General features: G+C 31.1%; 1 protein-coding gene across 1 annotated transcript in view; it reads left to right on the top strand.

Annotated features, from left to right (window-relative positions):
* Nucleotides 1–17443, top strand: part of LOC145263579 (peptidylglycine alpha-hydroxylating monooxygenase-like) — a 167090-nt gene that overhangs the window by 100963 nt on the left and 48684 nt on the right. The window contains exons 7-8 of the mRNA XM_080120425.1: nucleotides 13418–13498; nucleotides 16237–16313. Of these exons, the coding sequence (XP_079976551.1) occupies nucleotides 13418–13498; nucleotides 16237–16313 (158 nt within the window). The remainder of the gene's footprint in view (nucleotides 1–13417; nucleotides 13499–16236; nucleotides 16314–17443) is intronic.

The following is a 17443-nucleotide window of genomic DNA, read 5'->3' as shown; positions in this document are numbered from 1 at the left end:
ATCAACGTTATGAAATACATCAACGTTATGAAATACATCAACGTTATTGAATACATCAACGTTATTGAATACATCAACGTTATTAAACACATCAACGTTATGAAATACATCAACGTCATGCAACACATCAACGTTATGAAATACATATACGTTATGAAATACATCAACGTTATTTAACACATCAACGTCATGCAACACATCAACGTCATGCAACACATCAACGTTATGAAATACATCAACGTTATGAAATACATCAACGTTATTAAATACATCAACGTTATAAAATACATCAACGTTATTAAATACATCAACGTTATGAAATACATCAACGTTATTAAATACATCAACGTTATGAAATACATCAACGTTATGAAATACATCAACGTTATGAAATACATCAACGTTATTAAATACATCAACGTTATGAAATACATCAACGTTATGAAACTCATCAACGTTATGAAACACATCAACGTTATGAAACAAATCACCGTTATGAAACAAATCACCGTTATGAAACACATCAACGTTTTGCCACACATCAACGTTATGCAAAACATCAACGTTTTGAAATACATCAACGTTATGAAACACATCAACGTTATGAAATACATCAACGTTATGAAATACATCAACGTTATTAAATACATCAACGTTATGAAATACATCAACGTTATTAAATACACAATTAATAAGTTGATACGTTATGAAATAAATCACCGTTTTGAAATACATCAACGTTATGAAACACATCAACGTTATTAAATACATCAACGTTATGAAATACATCAACGTTATGAAACACATCAACGTTATGAAATACATCAACGTTATGAAATACATCAACGTTATGCAACACATCAACGTTATAAAATACATCAACGTTATGAAATACATCAACGTTATTGAATACATCACCGTTATGAAATAAATCACCGTTATGAAACACATCAACGTTTTGCAACACATCAACGTGATGCAAAACATCAACGTTATGAAACACATCAACATTATGAAATACATCAACGTTATGAAATACATCAACGTTATGAAACACATCAACGTTATGAAACACATCAACGTTATGAAACACATCAACGTTATGAAACACATCAACGTTATGAAATACATCAACGTTATGAAACACATCAACGTTATGAAAATCACATCAACGTTATGCAACACATCAACGTTATGAAATACATCAACGTTATTAAATAAATCAACCTTATGAAATACATCAACGTTATGAAACACATCAACGTTATGAAATACATCAACGTTATGAAATACATCAACGTTATGAAATACATCAACGTTATGAAATACATCAACGTTATGAAATAAATCAACGTTATGAAATAAATCAACGTTATTAAATAAATCAACGTTATTAAATACATCAACGTTATGAAATACATCAACGTTATGAAATACATCAACGTTATGAAATAAATCAACGTTATTAAATAAATCAACGTTATTAAATACATCAACGTTATGAAATACATCAACGTTATGAAATACATCAACTTCATGAAAGACATCAACGTTATGCAACACATCAACGTTATGAAATACATCAACGTTATGAAATACATCAACGTAATGCAAAACATCAACGTTATGAAATACATCAACGTTATGAAATACATCAACGTTATGAAATACATCAACGTTATTAAATACATCAACGTTATTAAATACATCAACGTTATGAAATACATCAACGTTATTGAATACATCAACGTTATTAAACACATCAACGTTATGAAATACATCAACGTTATGAAATAAATTAACGTTATGAAACACATCAACGTTATGAAACACATCAACGTTATGCAACACATCAACGTTATGCAACACATCAACGTTATGAAACACATCAACGTTATGAAATACATTAACGTTATGAAACACATCAACGTTATGCAACACATCAACGTTATGAAATAAATCAACGTTATGAAATACATCAACGTTATGCAACATATCTCCGTTATGAAATACATCAACGTTATGCAACATATCTCCGTTATGAAATAAATCAACGTTATTAAATAAATCAACATACGAAACACATCAACGTTATGAAATACATCAACGTTTTGCAACACATCAACGTTATGCAACACATAAACGTTAGGAAACACATCAACATTATGAAAGACATCATCGTTATGAAATACATCAACGTTATGAAACACATCAACGTTATGAAACACATCAACGTTATGAAATAAATCAACTTTATGAAACACATCAACGTTATGAAGAACAACGTTATGAAATAAATCAACGTTATGAAATAAATCAACTTTATGAAACACATCAACGTTATGCAACACATCAACGTTATGAAACACATCAACGTTATGCAACACATCAACGTTAGGCAACACATCAACGTTATTAAATACATCAACGTTGTGAAACACATCAACGTTATGCAACACATCAACGTTTTGCAACACATCTCCGTTATGAAATAAATCAACGTTATTAAATAAATCAACGTTACGAAACACATCAACGTTATGAAATACATCAACGTTATGAAATACATCAACGTTATTAAATACATCAACGTTATGAAACACATCAACGTTATGAAATAAATCAACGTTATGAAACACATCAACGTTGTGCAACACATCAACGTTATGAAATACATATACGTTATGAAATAAATCAACGTTATACAACACATCAACGTTATACAACACATCAACGTTATGCAACACATCAACGTTATGCAACACATCAACGTTATGAAATACATCAACGTTATGCAACACATAAACGTTATGAAATACATCAACGTTATGAAATACATCAACGTTATACAACACATCAACGTTATACAACACATCAACGTTATACAACACATCAACATTATGCAACACATCAACGTTATGCAACACATCAACGTTATTAAATAAATCAACGTTATGAAACACATCAACGTTATGAAACACATCAACGTTATGAAACACATCAACGTTATGAAACACATCAACGTTATGAAATACATCAACGTTATGAAATACATCAACGTTATGAAACACATCAACGTTATGAAACACATCAACGTTATGCAACACATCAACGTTATGAAATACATCAACGTTATTAAATAAATCAACCTTATGAAATACATCAACGTTATGAAACACATCAACGTTATGAAATACATCAACGTTATGAAATACATCAACGTTATGAAATACATCAACGTTATGAAATACATCAACGTTATTAAATACATCAACGTTATGAAATACATCAACGTTATGAAATACATCAACTTCATGAAAGACATCAACGTTATGCAACACATCAACGTTATGAAATACATCAACGTTATGAAATACATCAACGTAATGCAAAACATCAACGTTATGAAATACATCAACGTTATGAAATACATCAACGTTATGAAATACATCAACGTTATTAAATACATCAACGTTATTAAATACATCAACGTTATTAAATACATCAACGTTATGAAATACATCAACGTTATGAAATACATCAACGTTATGAAATACATCAACGTTATGAAATACATCAACGTTATTGAATACATCAACGTTATTGAATACATCAACGTTATTAAACACATCAACGTTATGAAATACATCAACGTCATGCAACACATCAACGTTATGAAATACATATACGTTATGAAATACATCAACGTTATTTAACACATCAACGTCATGTAACACATCAACGTCATGCAACACATCAACGTTATGAAATACATCAACGTTATGAAATACATCAACGTTATTAAATACATCAACGTTATAAAATACATCAACGTTATTAAATACATCAACGTTATGAAATACATCAACGTTAGTAAATACATCAACGTTATGAAATACATCAACGTTATGAAATACATCAACGTTATGAAATACATCAACGTTATGAAATACATCAACGTTATTAAATACATCAACGTTATTAAATACATCAACGTTATTAAATACATCAACGTTATGAAATACATCAACGTTATGAAACTCATCAACGTTATGAAACACATCAACGTTATGAAACAAATCACCGTTATGAAACAAATCACCGTTATGAAACACATCAACGTTTTGCCACACATCAACGTTATGCAAAACATCAACGTTTTGAAATACATCAACGTTATGAAACACATCAACGTTATGAAATACATCAACGTTATGAAATACATCAACGTTATGAAATACATCAACGTTATTAAATACATCAACGTTATTAAATACATCAACGTTATGAAATACATCAACGTTATTGAATACATCAACGTTATTAAACACATCAACGTTATGAAATACATCAACGTTATGAAATAAATTAACGTTATGAAACACATCAACGTTATGAAACACATCAACGTTATGCAACACATCAACGTTATGCAACACATCAACGTTATGAAACACATCAACGTAATGAAATACATTAACGTTATGAAACACATCAACGTTATGCAACACATCAACGTTATGAAATAAATCAACGTTATGAAATACATCAACGTTATGCAACATATCTCCGTTATGAAATACATCAACGTTATGCAACATATCTCCGTTATGAAATAAATCAACGTTATTAAATAAATCAACGTTACGAAACACATCAACGTTATGAAATACATCAACGTTTTGCAACACATCAACGTTATGCAACACATAAACGTTAGGAAACACATCAACATTATGAAAGACATCATCGTTATGAAATACATCAACGTTATGAAACACATCAACGTTATGAAACACATCAACGTTATGAAATAAATCAACTTTATGAAACACATCAACGTTATGAAACACATCAACGTTATGAAATAAATCAACGTTATGAAATAAATCAACTTTATGAAACACATCAACGTTATGCAACACATCAACGTTATGAAACACATCAACGTTATGCAACACATCAACGTTAGGCAACACATCAACGTTATTAAATACATCAACGTTGTGAAACACATCAACGTTATGCAACACATCAACGTTTTGCAACACATCTCCGTTATGAAATAAATCAACGTTATTAAATAAATCAACGTTACGAAACACATCAACGTTATGAAATACATCAACGTTATGAAATACATCAACGTTATTAAATACATCAACGTTATGAAATAAATCAACGTTATGAAACACATCAACGTTGTGCAACACATCAACGTTATGAAATACATATACGTTATGAAATAAATCAACGTTATACAACACATCAACGTTATACAACACATCAACGTTATGCAACACATCAACGTTATGCAACACATCAACGTTATGAAATACATCAACGTTATGCAACACATAAACGTTATGAAATACATCAACGTTATGAAATACATCAACGTTATACAACACATCAACGTTATACAACACATCAACATTATGCAACACATCAACGTTATGCAACACATCAACGTTATTAAATAAATCAACGTTATGAAACACATCAACGTTATGAAACACATCAACGTTATGAAACACATCAACGTTATGAAACACATCAACGTTATGAAATACATCAACGTTATGAAATACATCAACGTTATGAAACACATCAACGTTATGAAACACATCAACGTTATGCAACACATCAACGTTATGAAATACATCAACGTTATTAAATAAATCAACCTTATGAAATACATCAACGTTATGAAACACATCAACGTTATGAAATACATCAACGTTATGAAATACATCAACGTTATGAAATACATCAACGTTATGAAATAAATCAACGTTATGAAATAAATCAACGTTATTAAATACATCAACGTTATGAAATACATCAACGTTATGAAATACATCAACTTCATGAAAGACATCAACGTTATGCAACACATCAACGTTATGAAATACATCAACGTTATGAAATACATCAACGTAATGCAAAACATCAACGTTATGAAATACATCAACGTTATGAAATACATCAACGTTATTGAATACATCAACGTTATTGAATACATCAACGTTATTAAACACATCAACGTTATGAAATACATCAACGTCATGCAACACATCAACGTTATGAAATACATATACGTTATGAAATACATCAACGTTATTTAACACATCAACGTCATGCAACACATCAACGTCATGCAACACATCAACGTTATGAAATACATCAACGTTATGAAATACATCAACGTTATTAAATACATCAACGTTATAAAATACATCAACGTTATTAAATACATCAACGTTATGAAATACATCAACGTTATTAAATACATCAACGTTATGAAATACATCAACGTTATGAAATACATCAACGTTATGAAATACATCAACGTTATTAAATACATCAACGTTATGAAATACATCAACGTTATGAAACTCATCAACGTTATGAAACACATCAACGTTATGAAACAAATCACCGTTATGAAACAAATCACCGTTATGAAACACATCAACGTTTTGCCACACATCAACGTTATGCAAAACATCAACGTTTTGAAATACATCAACGTTATGAAACACATCAACGTTATGAAATACATCAACGTTATGAAATACATCAACGTTATTAAATACATCAACGTTATGAAATACATCAACGTTATTAAATACACAATTAATAAGTTGATACGTTATGAAATAAATCACCGTTTTGAAATACATCAACGTTATGAAACACATCAACGTTATTAAATACATCAACGTTATGAAATACATCAACGTTATGAAACACATCAACGTTATGAAATACATCAACGTTATGAAATACATCAACGTTATGCAACACATCAACGTTATAAAATACATCAACGTTATGAAATACATCAACGTTATTGAATACATCACCGTTATGAAATAAATCACCGTTATGAAACACATCAACGTTTTGCAACACATCAACGTGATGCAAAACATCAACGTTATGAAACACATCAACGTTATGAAATACATCAACGTTATGAAATACATCAACGTTATGAAACACATCAACGTTATGAAACACATCAACGTTATGAAACACATCAACGTTATGAAACACATCAACGTTATGAAATACATCAACGTTATGAAACACATCAACGTTATGAAAATCACATCAACGTTATGCAACACATCAACGTTATGAAATACATCAACGTTATTAAATAAATCAACCTTATGAAATACATCAACGTTATGAAACACATCAACGTTATGAAATACATCAACGTTATGAAATACATCAACGTTATGAAATACATCAACGTTATGAAATAAATCAACGTTATGAAATAAATCAACGTTATTAAATAAATCAACGTTATTAAATACATCAACGTTATGAAATACATCAACGTTATGAAATACATCAACGTTATGAAATAAATCAACGTTATTAAATAAATCAACGTTATTAAATACATCAACGTTATGAAATACATCAACGTTATGAAATACATCAACTTCATGAAAGACATCAACGTTATGCAACACATCAACGTTATGAAATACATCAACGTTATGAAATACATCAACGTAATGCAAAACATCAACGTTATGAAATACATCAACGTTATTAAATACATCAACGTTATTAAATACATCAACGTTATGAAATACATCAACGTTATTGAATACATCAACGTTATTAAACACATTCAACGTTATGAAATACATCAACGTTATGAAATAAATTAACGTTATGAAACACATCAACGTTATGAAACACATCAACGTTATGCAACACATCAACGTTATGCAACACATCAACGTTATGAAACACATCAACGTTATGAAATACATTAACGTTATGAAACACATCAACGTTATGCAACACATCAACGTTATGAAATAAATCAACGTTATGAAATACATCAACGTTATGCAACATATCTCCGTTATGAAATACATCAACGTTATGCAACATATCTCCGTTATGAAATAAATCAACGTTATTAAATAAATCAACATACGAAACACATCAACGTTATGAAATACATCAACGTTTTGCAACACATCAACGTTATGCAACACATAAACGTTAGGAAACACATCAACATTATGAAAGACATCATCGTTATGAAATACATCAACGTTATGAAACACATCAACGTTATGAAACACATCAACGTTATGAAATAAATCAACTTTATGAAACACATCAACGTTATGAAGAACAACGTTATGAAATAAATCAACGTTATGAAATAAATCAACTTTATGAAACACATCAACGTTATGCAACACATCAACGTTATGAAACACATCAACGTTATGCAACACATCAACGTTATGCAACACATCAACGTTTTGCAACACATCTCCGTTATGAAATAAATCAACGTTATTAAATAAATCAACGTTACGAAACACATCAACGTTATGAAATACATCAACGTTATGAAATACATCAACGTTATTAAATACATCAACGTTATGAAACACATCAACGTTATGAAATAAATCAACGTTATGAAACACATCAACGTTGTGCAACACATCAACGTTATGAAATACATATACGTTATGAAATAAATCAACGTTATACAACACATCAACGTTATACAACACATCAACGTTATGCAACACATCAACGTTATGCAACACATCAACGTTATGAAATACATCAACGTTATGCAACACATAAACGTTATGAAATACATCAACGTTATGAAATACATCAACGTTATACAACACATCAACGTTATACAACACATCAACGTTATACAACACATCAACATTATGCAACACATCAACGTTATGCAACACATCAACGTTATTAAATAAATCAACGTTATGAAACACATCAACGTTATGAAACACATCAACGTTATGAAACACATCAACGTTATGAAACACATCAACGTTATGAAATACATCAACGTTATGAAATACATCAACGTTATGAAACACATCAACGTTATGAAACACATCAACGTTATGCAACACATCAACGTTATGAAATACATCAACGTTATTAAATAAATCAACCTTATGAAATACATCAACGTTATGAAACACATCAACGTTATGAAATACATCAACGTTATGAAATACATCAACGTTATGAAATACATCAACGTTATGAAATACATCAACGTTATTAAATACATCAACGTTATGAAATACATCAACGTTATGAAATACATCAACTTCATGAAAGACATCAACGTTATGCAACACATCAACGTTATGAAATACATCAACGTTATGAAATACATCAACGTAATGCAAAACATCAACGTTATGAAATACATCAACGTTATGAAATACATCAACGTTATGAAATACATCAACGTTATTAAATACATCAACGTTATTAAATACATCAACGTTATGAAATACATCAACGTTATGAAATACATCAACGTTATGAAATACATCAACGTTATTGAATACATCAACGTTATTGAATACATCAACGTTATTAAACACATCAACGTTATGAAATACATCAACGTCATGCAACACATCAACGTTATGAAATACATATACGTTATGAAATACATCAACGTTATTTAACACATCAACGTCATGTAACACATCAACGTCATGCAACACATCAACGTTATGAAATACATCAACGTTATGAAATACATCAACGTTATGAAATACATCAACGTTATGAAATACATCAACGTTATTAAATACATCAACGTTATTAAATACATCAACGTTATAAAATACATCAACGTTATTAAATACATCAACGTTATGAAATACATCAACGTTATTAAATACATCAACGTTATGAAATACATCAACGTTATTAAATACATCAACGTTATGAAATACATCAACGTTATGAAATACATCAACGTTATTAAATACATCAACGTTATTAAATACATCAACGTTATTAAATACATCAACGTTATGAAATACATCAACGTTATGAAACTCATCAACGTTATGAAACACATCAACGTTATGAAACAAATCACCGTTATGAAACAAATCACCGTTATGAAACACATCAACGTTTTGCCACACATCAACGTTATGCAAAACATCAACGTTTTGAAATACATCAACGTTATGAAACACATCAACGTTATGAAATACATCAACGTTATGAAATACATCAACGTTATGAAATACATCAACGTTATGAAATACATCAACGTTATGAAACACATCAACGGTATGAAATACATCAACGTCATGCAACACATCAACGTTATGAAACACATCAACGTTATGAAACACATCAACGTTATGAAATACATCAACGTTATTAAATACATCAACGTTATGAAATACATCAACGTTATTAAATACACAATTAATAAGTTGATACGTTATGAAATAAATCACCGTTTTGAAATACATCAACGTTATGAAACACATCAACGTTATTAAATACATCAACGTTATGAAATACATCAACGTTATGAAACACATCAACGTTATGAAATACATCAACGTTATGAAATACATCAACGTTATGCAACACATCAACGTTATAAAATACATCAACGTTATGAAATACATCAACGTTATTGAATACATCACCGTTATGAAATAAATCACCGTTATGAAACACATCAACGTTTTGCAACACATCAACGTTATGCAAAACATCAACGTTATGAAACACATCAACGTTATGAAATACATCAACGTTATGAAATACATCAACGTTATGAAACACATCAACGTTATGAAACACATCAACGTTATGAAATACATCAACGTTATGAAACACATCAACGTTATGAAACACATAAACGTTATGAAACACATAAACGTTATGAAACACATCAACGTTATGCAACACATCAACGTTATGAAATATACATCAACGTTATGCAACATCTTGTCAACAAGCAAAAATATATGGACATACTAAAAATCACCTGTACAACCGTTTGAAATACCAGTATCAAGACTCCACACTGTACACATTAATATAATTGGGCAATTCTTACATGTGTCTATATTGGTATATGTTGTTAACAGGTACAAATCAAGCCAATCATCGTATAGAAGCACAACCTATATATGATATTATGGCACAAACCGCAGCAGAAACTTTTGTAAATACATAATTCACTCACTTTGGTGTTCCACTCCATGTTATAACAGACAGAGGCACACATTTTGAAAGCGAATTAGTCTTTGAATTATCAAAATTAACAACCTATCATCCACAATGCTCATAGAGAGAGCTCACAGAATCATTAAAAAGTGGCTATTATGGCCTGAAAGATATCCTGGATTTCAGCCCTACTAATAATTCTGTTGGGAATTCAAAGTATGCATAACTGCTCCAATTTGTCCCTTTTTTATGCTATTAAAGGTGCACAAATATTATTGCCACAATGAATGATACAAAAAACACAGAAACTGTTACATTAATTATTGCAAGAGAGCTGCATAAAATTATGGCAAAATTTGATCTAATAGATTTTTCAAACAAAGCAAAAATCAACAAAAATACAAATCATACGTACCAGATCGACTTTAAACTTGTGATAAAGTTTGAATTAGAATCATGTTTGAATTAGAATAGATCATGTTTGAATTAGAATAGATCATGTTTGAATTAGAATAGATCGTGTTTGAATTAGAATAGATCATGTTTGAATTAGAATAGATCGTGTTTGAATTAAAATAGATCGTGTTTGAATTAGAATAGATCATGTTTGAATTAGAATAGATCATGTTTGAATTAGAATAGATCATGTTTGAATTAGAATAGATCGTGTTTGAATTAGAATAGATCGTGTTTGAATTAGAATAGATCGTGTTTGAATTAGAATAGATCGTGTTTGAATTAGAATAGATCGTGTTTGAATTAGAATAGATCGTGTTTGAATTAGAATAGATCGTGTTTGAATTAGAATAGATCATGTTTGAAAACCGCTAGGAGCACTATTTAGGTCTTTACATGATGCTCGAATGAACAAAATATTTCTTAGTAGAAACTAACTGAAACACAAGTTTCAATAGATCATCTGGAACATTACAGTGAAAACAAAACATACACAAAACACAAGCACCAATACAAATAAAAGCCTGATCTTGTACCTCCTGAAAAAGTACATGAACACAAATTGAAAAAAAATAATAAAATAAAACCGTTCGTAAAAACTTGTCTTCTGGGGAAGTATTGTAATAGACACAAAAGTCCAAATATGGGACTCCGTTTATGATGTAAAAATATGTAAAGATGTTTTTGTATTCAAATTAAAACTACTTTGTTTATTTGCTCTCTTTCCCTAAAACTGGCTAGCTGGTAGTCAGTAAAAAAATTCTTCCTATTAAAAGGTTGTTTGAAGACAAAATATTTACAGTAAAATTTCAAAATTATTAAAACACCAATTTTGATAATCTTGCTAATGCAACAGTGATGATAACCGCAACAAGAAAAATGCAATAACTTCAAAACAAAGTCCTGAATCAGAACAACACATGTTTAAGTACAAAACTGAAAATGTACAATGCAGTGGTTCTCTCCTCCTTCCTTTGTGAATGTGAGACTTGGACGCTGTACCATAAACGCATAAAAACAAATTGGAGAAATTTCACATGCTCTTCGTTCAGCTCTACGTTCAGTCTCCTTTGAATCTGTTGGCAGGACCACATTACTAATCTTCAGGTCCTAGATTAAACCAAATCATTAAACATAGCCCAACTGTGATGGGTAGGTTATTTGCATGGAAATATACCACATATCAAGGTGCTTGTCGTGCAGAGACCCTCAGAAAGGAAAGAGAAACCATGGTCACCCACAACAAAACACTACAAGGACACAGTCAAAACCAATCTGTAGTGGTACGAACTTGGATCAAACTAATTGGAAGACTGTAATCGATCAAACTGGCAAGCCACCACCCACAAAGCTACTGTCACATTTGAGGATGCTCGTCGCCAGAGATCAGCATCACAGAGCATCAATAGCAGCAATACAAACAACAGACTTTAGCTGCCCTTGCTGTGCTAGATCCTGTGCCTCCAGCCTGGGGTTGCACAATCACCTCCAAAAACACAGAGGAATTGCCAAAATGAAATGTCATCTTCAAAAACATATTTCAAGTAAATGTGCTGTAGAGTTAAGAGCCAGGAAATCAAAAAAGGAAAGAAAATACAATTTCACCAAACGTATTAAACTTTAATTTTCTACCGACCTATCTATTTTTAAAGTTTTAAAACTGTTTTCAAAATTTTTTTGTATTTTTTCAAAATTAGATTTCATTCAAAGCTCTCTTATGAGCAAAATGAACATCACAAGAACACAAGAATATGAACATCTATTATATTTGCATCTTGATTAGAACTTTTCATATTTGGCCGCAAAACATTTTATACTTGCATAATCACGCCATGAGTGATTACATACAAGTGCAAAAAAAAAATCTTAATTATATAACTACTACAATTGTCTTCCATAATTTTAATTTTCTTTACAGATTTCACTGCAGATGCTGCTTGCGATTGGCCATATGACAACAATCCCGTGTTTGCTGTATCTCTGCACTCTCACACCATGGGTGAGTAACAATAGAGTGACAAGAGGGCCATTGGTAACATTATTAGAAAGGTTGTTGGATTCTACACATTGTACACACGTTGGTGTTCTATGTGCACATAGAAAAGAGCAACGGTAACAATGTTGATCTCTGTGTGTGTAACATTAATGGTAAATTTATGTCTGTGTTCATTTTATGTGGGAGTTGTGAGATGTTGAAAATAACCACAGCCTCACAGCATCAGCAAAAACTGTGTGTGAGATTAATGTATATGTATGTGTATATGTATGTATAGCATGTTTTAGTGTGAAAAGTTTTTATTTCCATCAATTCCAGTAAACATAAATTCCTACAAGTTTTCATTTTTCTCTACTCGACCTGAAATCCGTATTTATTATTAAAATAACAAATTTTTATATTATCAATAATTTTGCCGCATCTGGGACAAGCATAGTTACTCCAGCATTTTAAGAGTGGCTCTACCCTTTAGAACGAAGTGATTGCCCTAAACATATAAGATAAATTTGGGTGAACTTAAAAATGAAGGAAAATCTGTGGTGTAGAGTTGGAGTAGATAAGTTAGAAAAGTGTCTGTGTGTGGTGGTGGTGGTGGGAGAAGAGCAGAACCGATTGGTTCATAATCATAATAACAATCATTGGTGAACTGCTTGAACGTAGAAATTTCAAAATGATTGCTTAGACTAGAGTCGCGATATTTTTGTAAAATGCAGTCTCATTCTCAGTGGAGCCAGAGTTAAAAGAAGTAGTCAGAGGAGGAGAAGGTGAGTCAGGAGGAGTAGGTGAGCCAATAAGATTTGAATGGTTGAGAACAGAAGAGCAAAAGGATACATGTTTTATCATCTTCGTTGTCAGTGTTACCATATTAGAAATTAAACTTAATAAGGAGGATAAAGAATGAGAGACATATAAAATGATGAAAAGAAGGAGCCAAATGATGAAGGGGTAATAAAGCAGAAAAAACAAAGCAACATATAAAATGCAACAGAGAGTTAGGGTTGTTATGGCAATCAATTGGCTCCACTTAGAACGAAGTTTGTCCCTGCTTAGTCCTAAAATGCTGCACCTGCCAAAGCATTACCATTTCTTTTTGAGAAACGGTAATGCTTTAGTGTTGATCAAAGTGCACTTATTGAGAAACTATCCTATTTTATACACCACTTTGATTTATGTTGATTTTTTCCCGATCTTTCACATTCCAGGCCTTGAGACATATCTTCCTGCAGTTGAAATACTAATAAACGTGCAAGAAATTGGTTTCACCACCACACAAATGAACATGACGGAAAAAGAAAAACTTCTGATAGGAGATACATAAATTTGTTTGAACACTAAAAATTCTCGCCCAGACAAAAAAATCAAATCATTGAAAAGTTGAACACATGCACACGAAACAGCAGAACTATTCACTTGCAAGATTCTGGTGGAACACGATGACTATACCATGTGAAACAATGGAGTGTGTAAATATCCTCATTAAACCATCTGTAAAAAGTTCAATATCTTGTGTAGCAGCAAATTCTGAGTACATATTTCAAAAAGAACTGTTGAAATAAAGTGTGTTAAAGCTGATAGAGTAATATTGAATAAGGGGAGATATTCTACTTGAAGTCCGTGTGCCTCATGATGCTAGCCTAAACTGGAGACTATACCCAGTGAACCAAGTTTAAGAGAGATCCAAGCAATTGCAGAATCCTGAGAAGTCTTATGTTTTGAAATTTTTTTTAGATAAGAACTGATAATTTGCATTATTCAGATTATTGTTCTTATTTTGGATGTTATTTTCACAATGTTTTGATCGATGTAACCACTAACTTTCTTTATGTGTATCTTGAAAAGTCAAGAATTTTTATGAAATTTCAAACAGAATCATTTAATAAAGTTAATCTGCTCACATTCCATCAAGAGAAAACTTAATTTGTATTCTTCATATCATCCACAACCTTCAGAAAATTGTTACTTAGAACTGATTATGACTTAACACTTTTACCAATTTCTTATCTACGAAGAGAAGCATAACATATATTCAGACTAGATTGTCCTTTTTTATAAAATCTATTCTTTACTTAAGCATCATCAAGCTAAAGTTTTAGATGCCAAAATTACATGAGAGAATTATAAACACACCTGAAATTGTTTCATAATGATAATCAATATATTGTGTATATTCTTATTTTTTTTAATTTCTTTTTTAGGGAGTTGAGTTAATGTTTTTCGGGCACTCCCTAATAACAAATATTTCAACACAAGCTACTGAATAAACGAACAAACGACTTCGTAAAACTTACAAGGAAAAGGTTTATTGAAGCAAGGCCAAGATGCCAAAAAGATATAGCTAGGATAGAACTCGTCTGCCTTAGCCCAGTAGTTATTCCCAAGTGAGAACCGTCGATACCGGTGTAGGCAGAGAGCGAGAGTGAGGAAACAGGTCCGCTCTCTTTGACATCTCGCTAGAAAAGGGAAGAGTTTTTCTTGTCCGGTACGGAAGCAGTTATAGTTCTTTAAGAGGGTAAGGAAGATCCCTGTGCTATGCCTCTGATTAGTCAGTATGTGCCATATCGCACAGTCAGGGGAGGCACTGACGCACAAGAAAAGAGTTCTATTTGTTTCTGCTACACTTTCCATAATATCTTAATGCCTGCGCAATCATTACAAAAGCATCAATTATTATTTGAACTTATATTCAAAGCTTCATAATTTTTCATGTGAACCAACTTGCATTGCTTTTTTGTTGTTTGTAGCAACGGCCATATCTGGTTATATCTACAGAAATGGAAAATATATAGAATTGCTGAGAGCCGATCCAGTATATCCAGAGGTGAGTATGCAGATACACACGGATACAATGTATGTATACACACACACACACACACATATATTTTTGTGTGTGTGTTACTGTAGCCACAGCTCATCAGTATGGCTGACTACAGCAAGATTCAAACACAAAACCACATCTGTTGTCATGTTATCACTAAGCTATGAAGACTTAAATATATGACAGGTTTTATCATTTAAAGCATTATATACTGATTTTTTCTTTTTAGATAATTGTTTTTTATCAAATTGCATGAAAAGAGCTATGTAAAAGATGCTTAAAACCGTTTGAATTATGCAAATACCATCAGTAGTTCAAAAGTTATGAGAATTTTAAGTGCCAAAATTTAGGCTTTTCTGTTAACATTTTTCAGACCTCAACATTTCAAGAAATTTGGTAATTTCGCCACCATTTATTTATTTTTCAAACTATTCTCATAAAACTTGGCACTCTTATGTAAAATTGTGTGCTCTTTCTGATTATGCAGTCAAATCTGATGTATCTCTTTACCATAAGCCATGATGTACAAATTTAAATTTTTTTTAAACTGGCACATGGTATCATACAGTGGGTGTCTATTTGTGAACAAAACTAAGTATTATAGTGGTATTTAAATATAGCTTTATTGAGAATAGGCATTTTCCTGCCTCCTTGCCACAGGAGAGCTTATTCTTGAGTGTAACCATTGAATGCCTAAAGAGCATTCATGGCCGGTATTTACTATTCCCTACAAAGAAAAAAAAATTGAGTAGATATGAATTAATCTCAGAAATAAATCAAAGAAAATTTTTCATATAGATTTTGGATTTCTGTAAAAGATGGAAATTCCAATAGTCGACCAGAACTTATACATTTTGGGACCAGTCCAATTTTCAATTTTGTAAATCCTCTCTATCTGGCCCAAAATATACCCCTATTTTCTGAGATGCAACCATAAATCGTACTCTACATGAATCCTCAATGTAACTTTCACAGTACCAGGATACCATGAATCCTGATAAGCGACAACTATATATTCACCAGTTGATGGTAATTTTTGTCATTTCTATTCTGTTGTTTTACTAGAAATTCAACTGTGTAAACAAGGAAATAAAATGGTAATTTTTTACCTTGTTTCCATCTTAACATTTAAA

Source organism: Euprymna scolopes, chromosome 39 (genome assembly GCF_053919585.1).
Source record: "Euprymna scolopes isolate OS-2025 chromosome 39, ASM5391958v1, whole genome shotgun sequence".
In the NCBI taxonomy this organism is placed as follows: domain Eukaryota; kingdom Metazoa; phylum Mollusca; class Cephalopoda; order Sepiida; family Sepiolidae; genus Euprymna; species Euprymna scolopes.
This window is presented reverse-complemented; position numbering and strand designations above follow the sequence as displayed.